Source organism: Abramis brama, assembly GCF_963993115.1.
Source record: "Abramis brama genome assembly, chromosome: 4".
Taxonomy (NCBI): domain Eukaryota; kingdom Metazoa; phylum Chordata; class Actinopteri; order Cypriniformes; family Leuciscidae; genus Abramis; species Abramis brama.
Window position 1 is genome coordinate 1,161,066 of NC_139966.1, and position 23,935 is coordinate 1,185,000.

At 40.5% G+C, this 23,935-nt stretch overlaps 1 protein-coding gene across 4 annotated transcripts in view; it reads left to right on the forward strand.

Moving 5' to 3' along the window:
- The window catches only part of LOC311081545 (stonustoxin subunit alpha-like), a 71,509-nt gene that overhangs the window by 42,040 nt on the left and 5,534 nt on the right, over positions 1-23,935 (forward strand). Inside the window, exon 8 of one of the 4 annotated variants that reach the window (XM_084112093.1) lies at positions 13,732-14,087. The exons of 1 other annotated variant lie outside the window; for it this stretch is intronic. In XM_084112093.1, the coding sequence (XP_083968219.1) occupies positions 13,732-13,968 (237 nt within the window). In that variant the 3' untranslated portion in view covers positions 13,969-14,087. Of the gene's footprint in view, positions 1-1,417; positions 1,622-13,731; positions 14,088-23,935 lie in introns of those variants that run through there. 2 more of the 4 variants (XM_084112094.1, XM_084112095.1) reach the window with 2 other exon arrangements.

Genomic DNA, 23,935 nt, shown 5'->3' on the forward strand with positions numbered 1-23,935 from the left:
GCCTACAATTCAAATGCTTTGGTAAAGTCACACAAATTAAACATTGAAGTCCATGTTGCACAAAAATAAACACTGAAGTTTATAATTACTATGTTGTTGTTTTTTTACAGTGGGTCATAATATATTACATCTTTTAGTTTGTCAGTGCGTTTTGTGGTGTTAGGAATTGTTTTTTTGCGCATTCCCGCACTCAAAACGTGCGTACACCTCCTCCTGAGCTGGCGTAGGATTTGAGCGTGCCGTACGCCAACGTCCATATTGATAAATCTCAAAGTCAACGTGGTTTTGGGTGTACACCAGGTGTACGCTGGAAATTTGGTGTATGCACTTTTGATAAATGAGGGCCATTGTCTCTTCATCACATTAATAACAGCTGAACTTCTGTCAGTGAAATATCATGTCAGAATAACTGTGTAATAAATCCTCATATAGACATCAGTGTGTGTGACGGTGTGTATCTTCCTCATATAGACATCAGTGTGTGTGAGGGTGTGTATCTGTGCTTTTCTCAAGCTCTGTTTGTGTTGATGAAGATCAGCTTCATTAAGTTTCACAGTAGACTCATATCAATAATTTATAATTCATGTAGAAGTGGGATTTGTTAAACGTATTTTAATCCAGGTGTATTTTAGAGGTTCAAGCACTGAAGCCACTGCAACATTATTATATTTGCACTGTTTTATCAGTTATTATTTTACTGCTCTAAACATGTCTGGGACTGACAGAGACTGTAAGTCATAAAGATCTCAAACGTGGAAATATAAGGGGAAAAAAAGTCTCCATTTGATCCAATTCACTCGAAACTCATCAAAAACACTGTGAAGATATTAAATGATCATTTTTATGTGTTGAAAATGTCTGCTGTACGTCATCATGATCTATCCCAATGAATCCTGATATTCATCTTCTCTGGGTCAAATAATATATAATCTTCAAATATCACCGTCAGCAGCCAATTAAATCACAGCAGCTAATAAGGTCAAATCATAATGTCTGACTCTTATGATAATTAACGTATATGTGTTAAAATAAGGCTGTGTATAAAATCTTGTTAGATTCAGCCACATGGTGGCGCTATAATAAGCAACATTATGTTTTTGCTAATAACTCTGTGTCCTAGTGAAGCTTTGAAACACAACAAGCCCTGAACATTGATAAAAGAACACCCAGTGGGCATTTGATGTCAATTTAACATCAATATGACATCAAACATTGATGTCAAAATTACGTCACAAAATAGGTCAAAAATGAAAGTCATATTGATGTCAATGTGTCGATGTCAATTTGATGTCAAGATTTTGACCTCTGCTGATGTCATTTTGATGTTATTTTGATGTCATGCTTTGTTGGTATTTGAAGTCAATTCAACATTTATTTGATGTCATGATGCTTGACATCATGTTGATGTTGATCCCAGCAGGCAAAGGATATAGACTACAACCAGAGGCGGAGCTAGACTCTCAGTACAGTGGGGGCGGAGCTTCATCATGGGGCCCTCTGCTACCAAGTCATTTTAAAATTAAAACCGTTAAAAAAAACGTAAAATATCTGATGAATGCATATGTAATAATGTGTCACTTTGTTGAGCCAAGTAAGCTTATATGTTAAATAAAACACAAAGAAAAGCCACATTTTTTGACAAGTTTGTATTGACGAACAAAGAAAACAGTTTGCCAGTCAAGTAAAAATGTTTCAGCACCACAGACAGCGACATCTGATTGACAGCGATGGTGCTGAACATGCCAAGTGTGCTCAATCAGTGCCACATTATATAATTGACATGGCACTATTATATATATTGAACACAAAGTGTGTTTACAACTCCATAGGTAGGCTACAAGTGCTACATGAAAACTTAACTGGGATGAAAACTTTGAGAAAAACAACTGATTTATAACATTCTGACTGAGTGACTTATTCATAACTAAAAGATACATTTTTAAAGACGATTTTTTTTCTCACCATTTTGTTGTCTGCTTAACGATCCTCCAGAACAAATAAATCTAACAAAACTATATACATATCATGGTCCCTTATTAAATCTTCATCCTCTTCTCCTTCATGGTGGCAAATCTGCCAACGTTCCTGTCCAGTGACGCAAGATCGGCGACGTTTGAGGGGCCCCTAATTGGCACGGGGCCCTGGGGCGGCCGCACCCAAGCACCCACGCTATCTCCGCTACTGACTACAACATCGGTCAGACGTTGGATTTTGGTTGAAAATGAAAGTCGGGTTGATGTCTAAATCCAATGTTTGTTTGACGTCAAGCTCCAACGTTGGGCAGTCGTTGAATTTTGGTTGGAATAAACCAAACAAAAAGGTGAAATACACTTATTACCAGTTTCACTTAAAACTAACCAGACTGACTTTATTTAATTTCCGGTTTAATCAATAGTTGTATTTTAAAGTCACCATGATGGTGGTTAGCGTTTGCTTTAGTTGGACTCTTGACTCTTGACTTTATAGTATAAAATTTTCTCTGGCTGCTATAATTGTGTGTTTATAGATCTCATTTGTTGTGGCAAAAAAGCCATGAGAAAATTCAGATCAGGTGATGTGGGCTGTTTATTGATGATGATATTGTCACGTAATTGCCAGAATCCCTCATCTTATTCACTGTCTAATGTTATGATTATATTGGACTTGTGGTTTTAACGTTGCATTATGTACATGAGAGCAATGTTGCTTATCAAATAATATAAAGGATTTTCAAAACATTTAGTGCATTAAACTTTTTCCTCTACACTATTACTTAGCCATCAAGAATCAGTGTATGACTCTCAACAATGGTGACAATCAATGAAATGCTTCAGCTGCAGTGCATGCTGGGTACCACCAATCAAAACTCACCCTTATCTCCCAGCATGCATTGGGGCATTAATAAATTATGCAGCTGAAGTTGATCTGATTATCTGGATATTTTGTTTGATTGTCACCATTGTTGAGATTCATATGCTGTTTCTTGATGTCTGTGTGCGTCTAAGTCATGCCATAGGAAAAGTTTATGTGCACTAAATAGTTTTTAAAAATCAAGTATATTATTTGATAAACAACAACATCACATGATCTCATTTTCTCATGGCTTTTTTAGCAACAACAATTGAGTTTTATAAACACACAATTATAGCAGCCCAGAGAAAAGTTTAATTTAAAGAGTCAAGGCTCAAGAGCACAACTAAAGCAAACGCTAACCACCATCATGGTGACTTTAAAATACAAAATATTATTTCTTTAAACCTGAAATTAAATAAAGTAAATCTGGTTAGTTTTAAGTGAAACTGGTAATAAGTGCATTTCACCTTTTTGTTTGGTTTATTCCAACCAAAATTCCACGACTGCCCAACGTTGGAGCCTGACGTCAAACAAACATTGGATTTAGACATCAACCCGACTTTCATTTTCAACCAAAATCCAACGTCTGACCGATGTTGTAGTCTATATCCTGTGCCTGCTGGGCATCTATTTGACATCAGGATGCCATGATGTTGATGTCATTTTAATGCTATTTTGATATCATTCAATATCAAGCTTCAATATCAGATTAAATTGACCTTTTATAGTATATGCAATTATAGTGTCTGCTGTCATTTTAAACGTGAACTAAATGTAAATCTGCTAGGATTTAAATAAATAAAAACACACATGCAAAATACATAGACCTAGGTCTACAACTTTCAAGATAATTCAGGCTAGGTCTTTTAGATGTTGAAAATGAGTCACATTGATTTACGATGAGTAATAAATATACTTTTTTCAGACATTTCAGACATTGTTTTGACATAAATTTCACATCAATTTGACGTCGTTTCCTGACATCAAATCAACATCGATTTAATGTCAATGATATTGACCTGAGATGTAGGGAGTAGGGACCAGAAAAAAACATGTCAGATTGATACCTTTGTTAGGTATTTTTACAACCACAAGGAAATAATTACAAAATATAATGAAAATATGCATATTCATGCATGTCATACATGGTGGTCAAAATCTTGACTATTTGTTGATGTCAAATTGACGTCAAGGTGCCCGCTGGGCAGATATTATACAAACACCTGATATTTAATCTTATTAGATGTTTAGTTCACTGCATCTGATGGATTATACTTTCAATAAAACACTTGCAATGTGTTTTAAAAGCTGTTTTAGTGCAAGTTTGGCCTAAGATCAAAGCTTTGAAAAGCTTGGTTTCTCCCATCACTAGTCGACTCTGAACTTCACAGAAGTACACAACAGGACATTCTGAGGATTGATGTTTGCTGAGCTTCAGTTTTAAAACACCAGCCGTTATATCAATAGGAATGATAGATGACGGCTGTAATATTAATGTTCTCATATCTTCAATTAATGTATTCCGTTAATTAATTAATTACAGGTAACATTACATATTTACAGGATCCCTATTGTTAACTTGTGTCACTAAAAGATTCAGAAAGCCAATGCTATATTTTGAACTTTACCAATATGAAAAAAACTGTTGAATTTCTCCACATATTATAAAATACTACAGCACAAACACACACAGTCGTTGGCTGACCAAGTACAATGAAGCAGAAGCACAATCTAACGTTACCCCTCATTACTTCAAACCCATAATCGCAACTGAAGTTTTAATTTATCGGTAATATGCAAACCGTAACGATTAGAGGCCTTTCCCACAGAAGTCGTTTTCCACTCCATAGTTTTTCTATGTAGCTGCTAAGCACACGCTAAATTGACGTGTTTTACCGTTTTAGGCCACGAGTTCACCAAAGTATTTTTCAGCCACTGAAAACGCCAGGTGCTCGGCAAAAAACACCCAGCTGCTCTAAAAGAAATAATAGATTATTAAGATCAAATATTACCCGTCCGAAACAATTTATATCTCACGTGTAACCACCAAAGAAACATTAGAAGCCGCAGCAGATTCTTGAAGGACTTGGGTAGCTGCTATAGCCTAACGTTACAACGTTAACTGTTCTCGGCGGGAATGGCCGATGACGGTCTGGAGCTCAGAAAACGTTAAAGCAATTTTTAAATAGGAGCTATCTTTATAAACAAAGAACATATTTGAAGTTTATAAAACTACAATCTCGCCTAAAATATCTTAAAAGTACATTCCGTGGCATAAGATGTGCGCATGCGCAAAGAACTAACTTTTTTTTTTAACTGACTTTAATTCATTCACATAGCTTGGTTCAAAATGCATGTCATTCTCATAAAACCAATGATTTTTTAAAATTAAAATCAACAACTAAATTTAAATGAGCAAAATTTCATTATGCTTAATTTAATTGGGGCCATAATCATTTTTTTCAGTGTGTTTCCTCACATAAACCTCTGTTTAAACTATTTTAAGTCTTAATAACACACCTGTTGGAAATCTAACTTCTCTCCTGCATATTGGAAAGCACTGCTTTAAGTTCATGAGTGTTAGGAAGTATTAATTCCTTCAGTAAAACCACAGAAGGGTCTTCCGGCAAGATGGCGAGCTAGCCGCACATGTTTTGCTGAGCATGGCGCATTCAGCAAACAGAGCCCAACATGTACCCATGGAAATGGATCACAATTACGGCCGAGAGAACCCAAAGGAAAGACGACGGGATGCTTCTCACATTACTCCAACCAAAACTCTTCAAAAAAAGGTGAAGCCAGATGACTGCGAAATCTCCAGCTTTGCTGCAGTCGATTAACTCCTTAAAGGCGAGATTCGATTCTCAAGATAGAAAGCTGGAGGACATTGCAGACAAAATTAGACAAAACAGCTTCATGATTGCATGATCTCCAAATCAGTGGAGTTTAATGCTGCGGAGATTAAGGAATACAAGCAAAAATATGTCGTCTTGGAAAAGAAAGCCGCTGTTCTGGAGAAGTCTGATGAGGAGTTAAGGTTGAAAACGTCAGAGCTTGAGCGCTATAAGCGGAGATGGGATGAAAGAGCATTTTGATGAGGATGCACGGATGAGGTGAGCGAGCTCTTGGGTACCATAGCCCCACATCTGGCACAGAAGCTGGAAGAGGTCGCTGACTCGGCTCACCGGGTTGGGAAAAGGAGAGTGGAAGACACCGTCAAATGATCGTTCAGTTCACCATGCGTAGATATAGAGGCGAATTCTAGAAGATCACTAAGAGCTCGCAGCTGTGCACTGAACATGGGATCCGGTTGGTGGAGGATCTGTGGGCTGAGGACCGGAAAGAAGGCGTACTGCACTGCACTCCCTTTGGGATTCATCGACGGCCGTTTAATCTCAACCTCAAATCAAAGCGTGGGCTGATACTGCCATGAACAATGAAGAGGCTGTACGCTGTGAGAACTGAATATGAAACTCATCTGCCAGAGCATCAGTTCATATTATTGTGTTTTGATTTTGTGTTAAATCCTAATAACCAGAGTTATTCCACCCCCAATAGGGATTGTTTATAGTGTTTTGTTAATACTGTTTTCTTGTTCTATGTTTAAACTTAATAGCTGCATTTCTTTTATTTCACTAAATGTTAGCGGTCTAAGGGACAGTACAAAAAGAAAAGCTACATTTCTGTTTTGTAAAGAAAGAAAAGATCAACGTGTTCTTGTGCAGGAAACTCATTCAAGTGGCAGTGATTGTAGTTTTTGGTCTGATCAGTGTTATTTGCTCATTGCTGAGTCAAGATCTAGCTTGGATGGACATTGGATAATTTGCATTCAAAAATTGAACATTGTTACATTGTCTTAGGAAATGTGACAATCCATAAAGGAAATGTAAAGTTTAAATACTTTAAAAGAGACCTCTATTATTAACCCTCTGGAGTCTGAGCTGTTTTCTGGGCCCTGGAGGTGTTCTGACATGCTCTGACATTTGTGCTTTTTTCAGTTATTTATAAACATGTTAATGGCAAAGGTGTAAATTCACTCTATATAGCACAAACAGGGCTACCATCATATCTGATCAACATGCATGTATATGTTTGAATTTTTAAGAGAATAATGTTTATGCGTGGTTATTGGAAAAAATAAAAATGAAAGTTGCAGAAATAAGACCACAAAACACATACTAAATATGTGTAAATACAGATGGTGCCCAACCAGAATGAGACTTTTACCGCCGCCGTTCCCGCGGCGGTAAAATTGGGATGTGTATTTGCTGCCTTTTACCGCTGAGTGGCGCTGTAATCACAGACTTTGAAAAGTGTCAGTTTATTCTCTTTATGACGTAATCTGCCGCGGCAGTAATCTGAGCTGAGGTCACAGATAAATTCAAGATAAATATTGTGGTTAAACGAATTCAAATTCATTAAATTTAAACAAAGTAGACACACGTTAACATTGTGTGCCCAGTTTTTCTATAATTTAGAAAGGCTATGTCAATAGGTTACTTGTCATTTACTTCGTGTTATTTTAATGTGTTTGTAGATTTATTAACTGAAACATAACAGTGAAATAAATTAAAATAATTTACCGTAAAATTAAAACATTTTCAGGACTTGCAGTTACTAACCGATGTTAGTCGGTTTAAGCATTCTTTGTTATATTCAGAATTAAATGGGCTTACATGTTGTTATGATTATCAATTGAATTCTTTAATAAATAATCAACCACAGTGCCTATTACTGCCGCAGCAAAAATAAACCAGTCGAATTTCAAAGTCGTTCGCGAAATGACTAGGCTATACCGGGTGGCACAAGTGACAGGGCAAAACAGCAGCAACTGCAGCATTTTAAAAGGTAAGTTTCCTATATGTTTATTTAAAAAAAAAATAATTAAAAAAACATGACGCAAGATCTTGTAAAAAAAAAACAACCGTTTTTCATTATTTGAACAAAAATGAGACTGATTGAATATGTAAAAATATAAACAAACAAAGCAGAGAATAAAACAAACTTTTAGGGAAAAAATATAGGCCTATTATGCTACAACAGAATTGGTTAACATTAACGAAAGCAAAATATGTAAAAATACATTTCAAACAAACTAAAACAAAACAAATTCGTGGCCGAGTGGTAGGCTATAACTTACGTTTCAATAATTCAGATGACACGGGTTCTAATCCCGAACAAACATGGGCTACTTTTTTATTATTAATGCAGAGAGATTTGATAGTTCTAAAATATTGCTACACCATATTGTTTTTTTCTCCTATAGCCTATATTAAATATTTTATATTTATAAAATAAAATTACCATTCATTTCCATTTTACATTAGGGACAATTTTTATCCAACAGAATGGCTGAATTGTGCATGAACATCTGCATAATAATAATAAATAAATAAATAAATAAACAGCACAAGGTCTTGTAAAAACACTTTTTTTAATAATTTTTTCGACACATAATTTCGAGACAGTAAATTGCCAATGTTAAAAAACATAAGCAAATAAAAAAAGAATATAACAAACTTTTAAAACAGAGAAAATAGTAGACCTAGGCTATTCAGACGATAGCTCTGTGGTCAATGCATTAACAATAGCCTCTCAGAGCTTCAAACGATCTGAGATCGAATCTCAGTGTAGCCAACAGTGTTTATGTTTTTCCATTCTTGATGCTTAAATATGCATCTGTTTATTAAAGTCAATCATCTTGTTTAATTATCAATTTACAACATAAATTTGCTACATTCCAGTTGAGCCGCTGCAAAGACGACACATCTGATGAAGGAAGACTGTCAGCCGATTGCACCAGAAAATTAAGATGATGAAGCACTCTTTAATCTGCTAAATTATTTTTTTGTGTGTGTGAATCATTCACGAGATTGAGATGACTGACAGTGATACCCGGCCATAGCAACGGAAGACATTTTTCAAAACAGATCGAACAAATCAGAAAAATACTTTCAATACAGTATTGCTTTCAATTAAAAAATAAACAATGAAAATGTAAAAGAAAAAGAAAATTAATTAAGTTTGAAAACCCATCGCACATTTCAAGGTATGAATAAAGTGTCGGAACAGTTTATTTATTTAAACAGGGTTGCATCGATAGAGTTTATTCCCTTTATGATGCAAAATAAGAAACACAATCTTATTCTTGCAACATTTTAAATTTCTATTGTCAAAGAAATTGCAGCTAAATTAAAAAATTAAAACGGTACAAAACGAAAAAAGTTCAAAGCAACATAAATTAAGAACAGGCGTTTTTCTTTGTCTCTCTCTCTCGCGCTGGATATTTTTTTAGTAAGTTTGGTCTCCCTCACTGCGCGCGGCGGGTCTTTCTCGAAATTAAGCATTTCAGCGTAAAAAAACACCATACAGCTGATAATACTGTATATGTCGCTGTGTGTCATCCACACAAATCACGAAAGAAAAAACTGTAACAAATAGCTTTTGTTCCTTCAAAGATACAACATGCCTTGCTGAATTCACCTTACAATAAAACGAGGTGGGTCGCGAATTAAAGAGCTCTGTATCTGCTAAATTGAAATTGTGTGTGGAAAACCTTTAAATACAATCAATAAAACTACAATATATAATTTAATAAAATATAGGGCCTACTGTACATAGACTATGGACTTTTGGAGATTTTGAGATTAATCCTTAAAAGAACTTTGCCTTTGCCTGCTCATCAGGCTGGCTCCGACACTCTCCATATGAAAGACGGAACATTAACACCTCTGTCCTGCACCCCCACGATAAAGCAACTATTGCCTTCTCCAAACCCCCCACAGGCTAGCTGAGTTTGCAAAACAAAACAAAGAGTTTGCCACTCGTCGTGGTGTGCCAAAACACTTCATTATAAACTTCAATATTTCATTCAAAACAATCTCAAAACGCTTTGTGACATTTTGAAAAGCCGCAGATGCATTACTGCCACTGGAACCATGAACGCAAATACTGGTTCTGATATTATTGTTTGTCGTTACAAAACGTCATACATATATTTTAACAGAACTGCTTTTGAAATTACGATTGGAATTTTTATAGGCTACAGAAGTAAAGTCATTGTATAATATTTGTTCCTTAGTGTAAAATGGAAATGCATGGTGATTTTATTTTGTAAATAGGCTATAAGCAAAAAACTATGTTTTAGAACTAGACAAATCTCTCTGCATCAACAATAGACTATAAAATGCATTAATAGGCTAATATAAAAATATCAGTAGTCCAAGTTAGTTCGGGATTCGAACCCGTGTCATCTAAATGATCGTAACGTAAGTTCAACCACTCGGCCACGATTCACTCGTTGCGACATGGCCTAACGTTCCAGTGTGTGTTCGCTCACACGAGCGAGAAGCGCTCTTCATTCAAATGAATGCGCCGCCGCGTTTGTCGAACACTATCAACATGCCAGAATAAAACCTGGCTTTAGAACAATGCATAGCGTGAGACATAAGGTGTCTCAACTGTACACAGTCTACCCTATACAGTGTGAATTCGTTACAAGGTTTCATTTAATTAAATTAATGTGCAGCAATTTGTACAAATAGAGTCTATAGGCCTACTATACTGTTGTAGCCATTAAATAATCTCATTAAGTATCATATTTGTTAAAATATTATAATGTTATTTTGTTCCATCTATGTTGAATATGAAAAGTGAACAGCACGAGTAAGATAGGATGCATTATATCGAGAGATGGATATGGAGTGGGTCAGACATGATTTTGACCACTTCATTAAGTTTTGTTTAGTAGAAAACCTTTCTTTAAAGTGAATTTCGTTTTCTATAAATTGTATCTTAATTTTAATCAATTTTTCATCAACCAATTGCCTGTATTTAATAAGTAAGAGAAGCAAATATAACAGACACTAATCATGGAGGCGCCCGCGCGGTCACTTGCATTGCATGTCAGCTGGAGCGCATCTCATCCTCCTAACTTAACGAAACTCAGCCTATGCCTCACACAGACATGAGAAATACATCAAATACACAAAGCTTGAAATGTCTTCAAACGAAATAATTCAAAACGAAAATAAAAAGGCTACTCTCTGATTATGTCTTTATGTGCATTTCTCTCTAGGTGCGTTCACTACAAATATGGCGATCGTCAACTTCATCTTTGCAGTCGACACTGTCAGAAAACACTAGTTTATTGATAAAAATCAATGCACGCTTCACCGGATTTACAAATACACATCTTGCTTGTTGCACGCACACATATTATGTCGAAAAAACGAAATATTATGTTGAAATAACATTATTATTAATAATACATCTTTTAGAATATTTGATTAAATGCTGATGGTTGCGCTTGTTCAATTTAATAAAATTAAAACTTTAATTGTGATAATTAAAATAATTGAAAATTAAATATTTAGTGGCCAAGTTTTGCTAATTTATTATATAGGCTATTATATGCCTATTGCCTATATTAAGTAGGTCATATATTAAGACAAGGCATATATTAAGTTATTTTAGCTGTTATGAGAAAAATAAATCTAACGAAATCTAAAATCTAAATCTAATAAATCTAAAAAAAAAATCTAACGCCAATTCAACATGCCAGAATAAAACCTGATTTTTGAACAATGTGTAACGCCACTCGGCCTGGTGTGCCAAAACACTACATTTTAAACTTCAATGTTTAATTCAAAACAATCTCAAGCAGTAGCCTAGCCAATATAGATTAAGGGCATTGAAACCAGGATCTTAACTAAAACGCGTTCCGCGTATTATGCCACACTACTCCATGTATTTTTTTTTTTTAAGGACTGCTTTTGAAATCACTATAAATTACTATCCGATTGTATCGCTCACGAGAGCTCTTCATTTATCTAATTCCTCAATAGAATAGTAAAAATATTCAGCGTCATTGCTCCTAATATCGTCTCTATTTTTAACTTTTGATTCTATTTTTTCAGTTCTAAAATTGATTCTATCTTTGGTTCTATTCTGTTGTAGCCTTATAGGCCTATTTATATATATGAAAAATATGCCTATTAGGCTTAGGGTTTTATATTCAACCCACTTACATTTTAAAATACGGCAATTGCTGCTGATTTGCACAATGTCCCTTTGCGCCACCTGGCGGTCATTTCGGGAACGACTTTGAAATGCGGCTGGTTTATTTTCGCCGCGGTAATAGGCATTCTGGTTGGGCACCATCTGTAAGACTTTTGACTAATGAATTTTGTAGCTTCGAGTTCTGGCTTCAAAATGATGTGAAAATCATCCTGCCGTATCGTTCTCGTAAAACAGTACATTGATTTGAACTTTCTAAAACAGTTTTTTTGTCAGAAGAGGTTTATGCATGGGAGGGGTGGCCCATCAATATTAATGGCCCAATGGCCCATCAATATTAATGAGATTCAGACCAGGGGTGTGACATACACTCTTCCAGTGGCTAATGGGCCATCAAGTGCCTGAACAAAGAAGAGGAGATTCAAAGATTTTGTTTTTCAATCTGTTTTATTGTAATTCCTCTATGTGGAGGAACTAAATGTTCTAAATTTGCTCTAAGCAAATCAAATGTGAGCAAAATAAATTAATCAGTCTGCTATAAACAAAGCAATTGTGAGCGATAAACAAAAGTAAAGGCAGGTATCTCACAGTAAATTCCTGTGTTGTGGCACAGAGTTGAGACAGCACTTTCTGAAAAAAATTGTTTGAATAGACTCATGGGCGAATGTGAGTCTACAGGGCTCAGTTGCGGTCCAGTTTCTCGTGCAGGAGGGAATCGCACAGTCTGTGGAACCATGTCAACATCAGTCTCTGTTTTCCATACCAGAGTGGACTGCCTGTTGCTTGCCTGCTGGTTAGCCTTGGCTCTCTTCGGGACAGGTGCTTGGACAAGTTCATTGTCACATCTGTAAAAAACAAAACAAAACACACTGTGAGCATACTGATAACACAATCAAAGACACTGTATTATTATCATTATCGATCACTAATGGCCATGGATAAAAAAAAGACAACAGTTTTTGTAATATCACACAAGAATATGTACTTTTATATTATGATGATGTAAACAATTATATTTCATCTGTAAATATTATGTCTGTGGACTTACTCGGGAAGATTCTCCATCATACGGAGAACTGAACTGCGTGCCCCTTTGTGAGTGTGCTGGAGAAGGAGAGCTAGCTGCAGCCACATTCCTAAAAAACAACAACAAAAAAATTATTTAGCATACATTATCCAAAGTAAACTGATGGGCAATTAATTGTTATGGACGCACAATCTATGTATATATCTGTTGATGGTCCATAGGACAGAGAAATATCACAGCATCGCCGCGAGTATCTGTTGATGAGCCATAAAGACCGCCTGTATTCACAAACATCTGTGCATAAGGCAGTATTGAAGCATGATAAGCAGTGTGATAGTTTAACCAAAACCATAAACCATATATATATATATATATATATATATATATATATATATAGATGTAAGGCGGTATATATATCTGTGTTGTCCACAAGGTGTCCCCATAACGCTATTGAATTAAAACAGATTCAAGTGACTTTAGCGTTGTTTGGGCCTCGTCATGTACCATAGCGTTGATACGGGAGTATTGCGTCATCTTTTCCTCAGTTCATGTTGTCAACGCTATAGGTAAGCCATGTTAATGGTAATGGGGAAAAATCAATGTAAAATATAGTTGTTGTTATCGCACTAAAGATCAGTTAATTAAGATATTTTGTGTTTTAAACTGTATAAGACCTAAATGCATATTAATAGAGAGTTGAAATGGTTTGTTTTTTTCCTTTAAAATGTGATTAATGCATGGTGGCTAATGTATGATAAAACAAGCAGCACAAGCTTACTGTTGAATTGCATATGCATTGAAATATATTTTGCTGGTTTAAAACTTAAGCTCAGTTCATGTTGTCAACGCTATAGATGCCGTGCTGTGGAATAAATGGTCAAGCCACAATCCCGAATCACTCTGTGTCTGAGTCCCCGCTTTCTACCACCACCCACGAACATATAACACAACGCAGAGCAGCGGAGGTGCTAGAGTCCAGTAAGCATGCGGAGAGAGAGAAAGAGGGTTACATCTTTGGTGCCGTGACCCGGATTGTGGCACTTCTAGACCGAAGAGGAAGAGAATTCTACAGCCAGTGGTTTGAATACTGAACTATATTATTAACAAATTGAAATTCATAACAGGACTGGTGATTTTGGGGTTACATATCTGCCCTCACAGCTATATCCTTTACAGTCTGCTGGGTAACTTAACTGTTATTTAACTGTTTTAAATATCAGCAATTTGCTGTGATGTAAAACTTATTTGATAGTTTTATTGAAAAGTGAGGTTTTTTTGTTTTTTTTTCTATTGAGATTTGTGAAACTATTTACTGAAAAAGGTTACTGTGCATCTGCTTAATACTCAGTGAGACTTTAGTTTAAACCGTTTAAGTTTAAACTTTTCATTTTAGTTGAGGAGCAGTTAACTTTCTTGGATAAGCTGGTTACATTTTTCATTGTGCTCACCTCACTGAAACATATAGCTTACTTTAGAACAAATTTATTTATATGGGTTTGCATTATTTTACATAGATTCAACATCTCATAGAACCTAATTACATTGCATTACATTACATAATCTGCTTGCACATAGTGAACACATTGTGATTTTAAGATGTCGCAGACCTATGCAAACTCCCCACAAGACATACAGTGCTCCTCCACCAGTGCATCTAGTCTCCCGACGCCAGTGGGGCATGTCACCATTGGCCCACCAGCCCCTAAGAACTCGCCCTATGCTGACCAGTATGTGACGCCAGCCCATGCACGAAGGCTGACAGGCCCTGGGGCCTCAGGGCAGGTACCGCCACTTTGTTTTGACAACAGCCCAGATGCAAGACCAGGTGGCCAGATAGATATGACGATTGATGCCTCTGTTCGCAAACGCAGTAGACATGGGCCCTCAGAAGCTATGCCTTGGCAAGATTCCCTACATCATGTCATTGTTGAGAGGCCAGTTGTGCAGCAGTCGCTCCAACCCTACCCAGTTGCTGTGCCACATCCAGCCCAGCCTATTAGGCCTGGCCCCCAGGTTTACCCAAATTATTCATATCCCCCGTCTGTGCCAGCGCAGAGTATTCAGAGCCCACCAGTGACGAACACTACGGTTAAGCACGTAGCTGCTGAGCAGGCCTTTCAAGTGCATTCCCCTGAGACCACATTTCTCACAACTCCAGTTCCAGGCTATAGTGGAGCCACCCCACCAGCCCCATCTGCAAATGCATGGGCTCCCAACATAACTCAACACAGCCCTCAGGTAGCATTAGACCAGGCAGCCACTGATGCTCCTCCTGAGCTATCTCCTCAACGGACACTGATTCCAGCTTCCCACCTCAACATGCATGTTGATGCTCATTCTCCATACCACCTTTCTCCAGCCCCCCCTGTGCCTGCATCTGCCAGCCAGTATGCCCATCCACACGTGACACAATTCATGCCTCCTGCTCGAGCAGTCGCCAACCAGTGCCTTCCTATGACAGCCTATGGAGGTTTCATGCAAACTCATCAGGTGAAAAATGTTCAAGTCTTCACAGGAAATCCAGACTGTAAGATACTGGTGGAAGACTGGATTCGCGACATGCAATACCTCTTGGAGGCAATAGAACTCCCAATGCACCTCCGCTTCTCCACTGTTGTGCGACACCTGGGGGGTGAAGCCCGAAATCTCATCCTTAACTTACCTCCACATGATCAGACCCCTGAGAAAGCGCTGGAGGAACTGCGGGCCGAATACAGTGACACTCGAGGATCCCTAGATCCTCTGGCTGACTTCTACGAACGGAGCCAGAATTCAGGGGAGTCTGTCTGTTCTTATGCTATAGCACTGGAGGCAAAGTTGAGAACAGTAGAGGAGAAGCAAAGAGGAGGTAAGCCCTTCCTTGATCGAGATAGCAAACTAACACGGCAGTTCATGAGAGGCCTCTCCGACGAGGAGGTGTACACCAGAATCGCACCAATGGCACCCAGGCTCTTCAGCTTCCGAGAGCTGCAGGCAGAGCTCCGAAGTCTAACTAGAGAAACTAAGAAGTTTCAGATGCGTAGTGCAGCAAAGAAAACATATGCTCAGGTGCATGTAACATCAGGAGGGGGTGGAAACACCAAGATAGATAGGCCAAAACACACATCTGAATTATCAGAGCTGACAGAAATGGTTAAGAAGTTAGCTCTCATTCAGGAAGAACAAATGGCTAAGCTGTCACAACTAGAGTTGAGAATGACCTCTTCTCCCCTTTCCTCCCCATTATCTGTCCAACCAGCAAAGGGAAAAGTAAGCCAGAGTACAAGTTTTGTCTGTTACCGGTGTGGAGAGCCGGGCCACACAGCCAGAGTGTGCCGAGCAGTGCTTCCAGATCAGAGCCCAGCTGAAGCCCAGCAGCCTAAGGTTCCTGCTGACGGACACATACACTCTGCTCAACATTTAAACGCTTAGTACCCATGGCAGCGGGGGCATCCATGGGTACACAGCAAGGGCCCCACCCACCTGTCATGAGGATTTGCACTGAAGGAGGGGAAACACCACTAGTGGGACCCAGGAACGAAGGGGAAGTAGAAGTCAATGGAAAGGCATGCAGGGCTCTAATTGACTCGGGCTCGCAGATCACCAGTATTACACACAACTACTGGCAGAGCCACCCAGCTCTAAAAATGAAGAAGCTACAGCCTTCTAAAATACAAATAGAGGGTGCAGCAGGTCAGACCGTGCCGTATCAGGGCGTCTTACACATCGACCTTAAAGTGCTGGGGAAAGAGCTCAAGGCTGTACCTACCTTCGTCGTTCCGGATTCCGACTATCGATCATCAGTCCCTCTGTTGGTGGGAACCAATGTCATTCGAGCCTCCCGAACCCATCTTCAAGCAGCTTATGGCCCGCAGTTTCTGTACCAGGTCAAAGAGAAGCATCCAGAGTGGTACGCAGCCTTACTGAGGTTGGGAAGCGCCGAGCAAAGTGAAATGCATGACGTTGTAGGCCCTGCTGTTTATACTGGCCGTACAATAAACATCCCTGGTGGAAAAGAGATGGATTTAATGTGTAGGATTAAAACTGGTCCCCAAAGGAAGACTTATACAGCCCTGATAGAAGGCCATCCCTCCTTGCCGCTCCCCCAGGACATCCTGGTGGCCAAAGTACTTGCAAATGTGAAAAGAGGTTGTGCTCCAGTTAGAGTGATGAATCTTTCCCAGCGAGTCATTACAATCAAAAGACACACAAATCTGGCCAGCGCAGTTCTTGTGGACAAGGTGGTGGAGTTCCCAGGCAAAAAGCATGGCGAAACTGGGAAAAGAGGGGCATGTCTAAGTCTGGACCAAGTGGTGGCTAGCTGCAGGGTTGACCTAAGTGAAGCAGCCGTTGAAAGTGAGGACCAACGTGCTCTACTCAAGGATCTGCTGGACAAAAATGCAGATGTGTTCTCCCAGCATCCCATGGACTATGGTCACACCACAACTGTACAGCATGAGATTCCACTGGTTGACCCCAGGCCTTTCCGACTGCCGTACCGCAAAATACCCCCCTCCCAGTGGCAAGATGTGAGGCGGTTATTGATGGACATGGAGACAGCAGGAGTCGTTCGCCCCAGTAAAAGTCCGTATGCATCCCCTGTGGTGGTGGTGACCAAGAAGGATGGATCACTTCGATTATGTATCGACTACCGGAAGCTCAACGCCTGCAGCACCCGAGACGCATTCCCTCTGCCAAGGATAGAGGAAGCTCTAGAGGCTTTAGGGCAAGCAAAGTACTTTTCCACCCTAGACCTTACATCGGGCTACTGGCAGGTAGAGGTTGCAGAACATGATAAGTACAAGACAGCATTCAGCACTCCCATGGGTCTGTTTGAGGCCAATAGAATGCCTTTTGGGCTGCAAAACGCACCCTCCACCTTTCAAAGGCTGATGACATCCTGTTTTGGGGACTTAAATTTCACCCATCTACTCATCTACCTTGACGATATTATAATTTTCTCGAAGTCCTTTAATGAGCATCTAGAGAGGCTCCAGCTGGCGTTTGATAGACTTAGGGAGCATGGGTTAAAATTGAAACCCTCCAAGTGCCAGCTTGTAAGGAAGGAAGTGCAGTACTTGGGTCACTGGGTGTCAGCAGAGGGCATCAGGACAGACCCAGAGAAGATCAGTAAGGTCAAGGAATGGGTGAGGCCTACTAATCGTATGGAAGTGCTCCGGTTTTTGGGGTTTGCGGGGTACTATAGGAGGTATGTTAAGGGCTACTCTAACCTGGCTGCTCCATTATACCGCCTTACCTCCGGTGACCCTAGAAAGAAGAAAAGAGGGATCCAGAAAAGCCCAGGCCCTGACCTGCCATTTCTGTGGACTGCCGACTGTGAGGAGGCCTTTCAGTCTTTAAAAGATAAGCTGATAAATGCACCAGTGCTGGGCTATCCAGACTACAGTCAACCCTTTCTGCTGCAGACTGATGCCTCAGGAATGGGGCTTGGTGCTGTGCTAGCGCAGGTACAAGATGGAGTGGAAAGGGTCATTGGGTATGCGAGCAGAGGCCTAAGCCCACCTGAGACGAGGTATCCAGCACACAAGCTTGAGTTCCTCGCGCTCAAGTGGGCCGTGACAGATAAGTTCCATGACCACCTCTACGGGCGCAAGTTCTCTGTCCTGACCGACAATAACCCTCTGAAATATGTAATGACCTCAGCCAAGCTCGACGCCACAGGTCAGCGATGGGTTTCTCATCTCTCCATATTTGACTTTGACATCCAGTATCGGAGGGGACAGGACAACTCTAACGCTGACGCCCTCTCCCGTATGTCCAATCAGGAAGTGGCGAAGACCCTGCAGTCATGCCCGCAACAGGTGAGGGCGGGTGAACAGAGACATGAGGAGGCACATACCACCCAGGAGCCTGGGGAGGGCTCAGGAAAGGACATATCAGCAGTCACAGAGGAGCCTGAAAGCGGTCAGTCACTGGAGCCCAGTGAGGCGTATGTGGATGTAGGGATGGAGGCTCTACCTGCTATGACCACACAGGAGCTTCGAGTGGGACAGAAGGAAGACAAAGTTATCAGTCCCATCCTCCACTTTAAGAGCAAGAACCACAAACCAAGCCACAGCGAGAGGATGAAAGTGGGCACCACTGGGGGCCTCCTCTTAAAAGAATGGAGGAGGTTAGTGGTAAAAAAAGGGATCCTGTATCGCAGCATCAGAGACTGCCATAAAGGGGTGGTGGAGCAACTAATACTGCCAGAGAGGCTGCGTGAAACTGTCAAAACAGCCCTTCACAATGACTCAGGGCATCTGGGATTTGAGAGGACACTACAGATGATAAGGGAAAGATTTTACTGGCCAAGAATGTTTCAGGAGATCAAGGCTTGGTGCGAACAGTGTGAGAGATGCTGTCTTAGGAAAACTCCCACGGTCAATGTCAGGGCTCCCCTTGTCAGTATCCATACCAGTGCCCCCATGGAACTGGTTTGTGTTGACTTCTTAAAGCTGGAGAAGTCCAAGGGTGGTATGGAGAATGTGCTCATTGTTACGGATCATTTTTCTCGTTACGCACAGGCCTACCCCACCAGGGACCAAAAGGCAGTCACAGTGGCCAGGGTCTTGTGGAGGAATTTCTTCTGCCGTTTCGGTTTCCCTGCTAAATTACACACAGATCAAGGCCGTAACTTTGAAAGTGCAATAGTGAAGGAGCTATGCAAGTGTATTGGGACCATTAAAACCCACACCACACCCTACCACCCCCAGGGCAACGGGACCACCGAAAGATTCAACCGTACCCTAATGAACATGCTGGGAACACTGGATCTGCATCTAAAGCCCCGGTGGCATGAGCATGTAGATTCAATGACACATGCATATAACTGCTCGCAACATGACTCCACTGGATATAGCCCATACTACCTTATGTTTGGTAGACACCCCAGGCTCCCAGTGGACCTCATCTTCGGGTCCACCACAACAACCCCACCATGTGAATACAGCGAGTATGTCCAGGCCCTGCATGACACCCTGTCACAGGCCTATGCCCTGGCTAATCAGACCTCTCTGCTGGCAAAAGGACAGCAGAAAAAGTATTATGACAAAAAGGCTAAGAGTGAAGACTTTAGTTCTGGGGATAGGGTCTTAGTCAAGATCTGTCATGTGGAGGGGATGCAGAAGCTGGGAGATCGATGGGAGAGACAGCCATATGTTGTGGTAAAGAAGCAACCTGGTTTGCCTGTGTACGTGGTGCGACGAGAGGATGGGGGAGCGGAGAGAGTGGTTCATAGGAACCTTTTGACGCAGTGTATGTTTCTCCCAGTGGAACGAGAGGAAGGAGTGATCATAGAAGGGAGCGAGTCAGATGGTGGGACATGTGGGGCAGGCATGGAATCAGAGGGTGAAGAGGAAACAAGGAGTGACGATTCAGAGGAGATGCTGGACAGAGCCCTAATTGGAACCCAAGATAAAGAGGAAGAGCAAATGGGTAAAGAGGAGGCTGACTTGTGGACAGAGGAATCAAGTAATGGAGAAGGAGTGCTTGTGACTGGTAGTGATGCCGCCCCCACTCAAGGGCCCAACCCCCCAAGAAGAAACCCGAGAAGGAACCGGCATCCCCCAACTAAACTCTCACTTGAGACCCAAGTGGTGAAATTGGAGAGTGACCACCAAAAGATAGAAAGAGGGAGAAAGTTGTGGTTGAAGGCCAGAAGTAAGAGGAGCAGCAGAGAACACGTAGAACCATACTGTATGCACCCTGATAACAGTTAGCTACCCACGCCTATCACACACATCAGGTGATATTCATTCATTCACAACATGTTTTTTTATGTTGTCATAGATTACACCACACTGGAGTTTTGGTTAATTAGATGGCTGGGACGCCATCAATTAAAGAAGGGGTGGATGTAAGGCGGTATATATATCTGTGTTGTCCACAAGGTGTCCCCATAACGCTATTGAATTAAAACAGATTCAAGTGACTTTAGCGTTGTTTGGGCCTCGTCATGTACCATAGCGTTGATACGGGAGTATTGCGTCATCTTTTCCTCAGTTCATGTTGTCAACGCTATAGGTAAGCCATGTTAATGGTAATGGGGAAAAATCAATGTAAAATATAGTTGTTGTTATCGCACTAAAGATCAGTTAATTAAGATATTTTGTGTTTTAAACTGTATAAGACCTAAATGCATATTAATAGAGAGTTGAAATGGTTTGTTTTTTTCCTTTAAAATGTGATTAATGCATGGTGGCTAATGTATGATAAAACAAGCAGCACAAGCTTACTGTTGAATTGCATATGCATTGAAATATATTTTGCTGGTTTAAAACTTAAGCTCAGTTCATGTTGTCAACGCTATAGATGCCGTGCTGTGGAATAAATGGTCAAGCCACAATCCCGAATCACTCTGTGTCTGAGTCCCCGCTTTCTACCACCACCCACGAACATATAACACAACGCAGAGCAGCGGAGGTGCTAGAGTCCAGTAAGCATGCGGAGAGAGAGAAAGAGGGTTACATATATATATATATATATATATAATGTCTAGTATTTAGACAGTAGGCCTAGGCTATCACATATTTTACCGGAGGCTGAAATATATTTAGACTAAATCACATTACTTAAGCAGATATTCACAAATAAGGTACATAAGACATACGGCAGTATTTTAGCATGATAATCAGTGTTATAAGCTAATCAAAACTGAGTGAAATATATTTAATATACAAATATGTTTAGAGAGTAATAGCCTATCACATTGAAAAAGTTTACACTTGAGCACATACACGAATGTTAAGGGATATTGTTATGCAATCTTTCATGTAAGATGCCAAAAGCTAGCCAACACTAAGCAGATATAGTCTGAATTATCAGAAAAATAATTATATAACAGTAAAACTTACTCCGAAATTGTGTCCTCGGCGGGATCAATTCGCTCTTCAAAATGCTGCCGTTCGTCGTCCGAGTCTTCATCTTCCTCTGAGGAAAAGGTGCATTCTTCCTCGCTGTCCAGAATCATCTGAAGGGCGGAGAAGCCGGAGAAGCGTGCCATACTCAAAACGCGATGAACTATCAGTAAGTCTGATGAAGAAACTGTGTTTTTATGGCATTGATCGGGGGGCGTATGCGATGCATACTAGATCACCTAACTATTTACATGTGAATCGCGCCGGGGGCGTGGCGGCCGCAGCTCATTTAGAGATAATGAAGGGAGAAGGAAAAACGGTACCTCTCCTTGCTTTCAAACAGATTACATGAGTTGAAAACATTTGTTTTTAATATAAATTACTTCATTTAAAAGAAGAGATTTCAAGCTTCATAAAGACATATATCACGTGTCTGTGTGAGAAGTATTCGCTGAGTTATGATTCATTTTCGGACGCGTTTCAGAATGGACTACACGGACAGAGAGAAGGCAGAACTCGCTTTGTGTTTATTTTTCTTTATTTGGCGAAAAGCACAACACTTTGTTTTTATTGTGAGTATACACATAAATAATACACATTTAACAGAATCGATTGATGTATGAAACTTCTATGGAAAATCAAAGTCAACAGAGTATTTATGAGTTTCTTTTACACTGATAAAAAAAAAGCGAGCTGGTATCGCTGGCGATACCGTCGACCTCAGGGGGTTAAATCATTCTTGTAAAATAAGTTTATATGAATACAATATTTTGTAAGTAAATTAGCTAACACTAAAGTTTTGAAATGAAGTGTTCCAGTGGCTGTACTGATAAAGTAAGTCTGACGTTTACTGAACAAATGTTTTACATCTATATGCTTGTTATAATGGTAACTGTACTCCATATATATACTTGTATGATGCATGTAAAACCACAGATGTCGGATAGAAAAGCATGCTTGATAACAACTACTGACCTTTGGCCGTATGTAAAGAGCGGACCGGCCCAGCTCTTTACGAACTGACACTGGGGATAAAGTGTCTGAAGTGAGAGCCAACACACACGTCTGGATCGGCCAACTCTACAGATGTCAGAGTCTCTATGATCCAGTCCAGGACACGTCTGGATCGGCCAACTCTACAGATGTCAGAGTATCTATGACTCAGTCCAGGACACGTCTGGATCGGCCAACTCTACAGATGTCAGAGTCTCTATGACTCAGTCCAGGACACGTCTGGATCGGCCAACTCTACAGATGTCAGAGTATCTATGACTCAGTCCAGGACACGTCTGGATCGGCCAACTCTACAGTCTGGATCGGTCAACTCTACAGATGTCAGAGTCTCTATGACTCAGTCCAGGACACGTCTGGATCGGCCAACTCTACAGTCTGGATCGGTCAACTCTACAGATGTCAGAGTCTCTATGATCCAGTCCAGGACACGTCTGGATCGGTCAACTCTACAGATGTCAGAGTCTCTATGATCCAGTCCAGGACACGTCTGGATCGGCCAACTCTACAGATGTCAGAGTCTCTATGACTCAGTCCAGGACACGTCTGGATCGGCCAACTCTACAGATGTCAGAGTCTCTATGACTCAGTCCAGGACACGTCTGGATCGGCCAACTCTACAGATGTCAGAGTCTCTATTACTCAGTCCAGGAAACGTCTGGATCGGCCAACTCTACAGATGTCAGAGTCTCTATGACTCAGTCCAGGAAACGTCTGGATCGGCCAACTCTACAGATGTCAGAGTCTCTATGACTCAGTCCAGGACACGTCTGGATCGGCCAACTCTACAGATGTCAGAGTCTCTATGACTCAGTCCAGGACACGTCTGGATCGGCCAACTCTACAGATGTCAGAGTCTCTATGACTCAGTCCAGGAAACGTCTGGATCGGTCAACTCTACAGATGTCAGAGTCTCTATGATCCAGTCCAGGACACGTCTGGATCGGTCAACTCTACAGATGTCAGAGTCTCTATGACTCAGTCCAGGAAACGTCTGGATCGGTCAACTCTACAGATGTCAGAGTCTCTATGATCCAGTCCAGGACACGTCTGGATCGGCCAACTCTACAGATGTCAGAGTCTCTATGACTCAGTCCAGGAAACGTCTGGATCGGCCAACTCTACAGATGTCAGAGTCTCTATGACTCAGTCCAGGAAACGTCTGGATCGGCCAACTCTACAGATGTCAGAGTCTCTATGACTCAGTCCA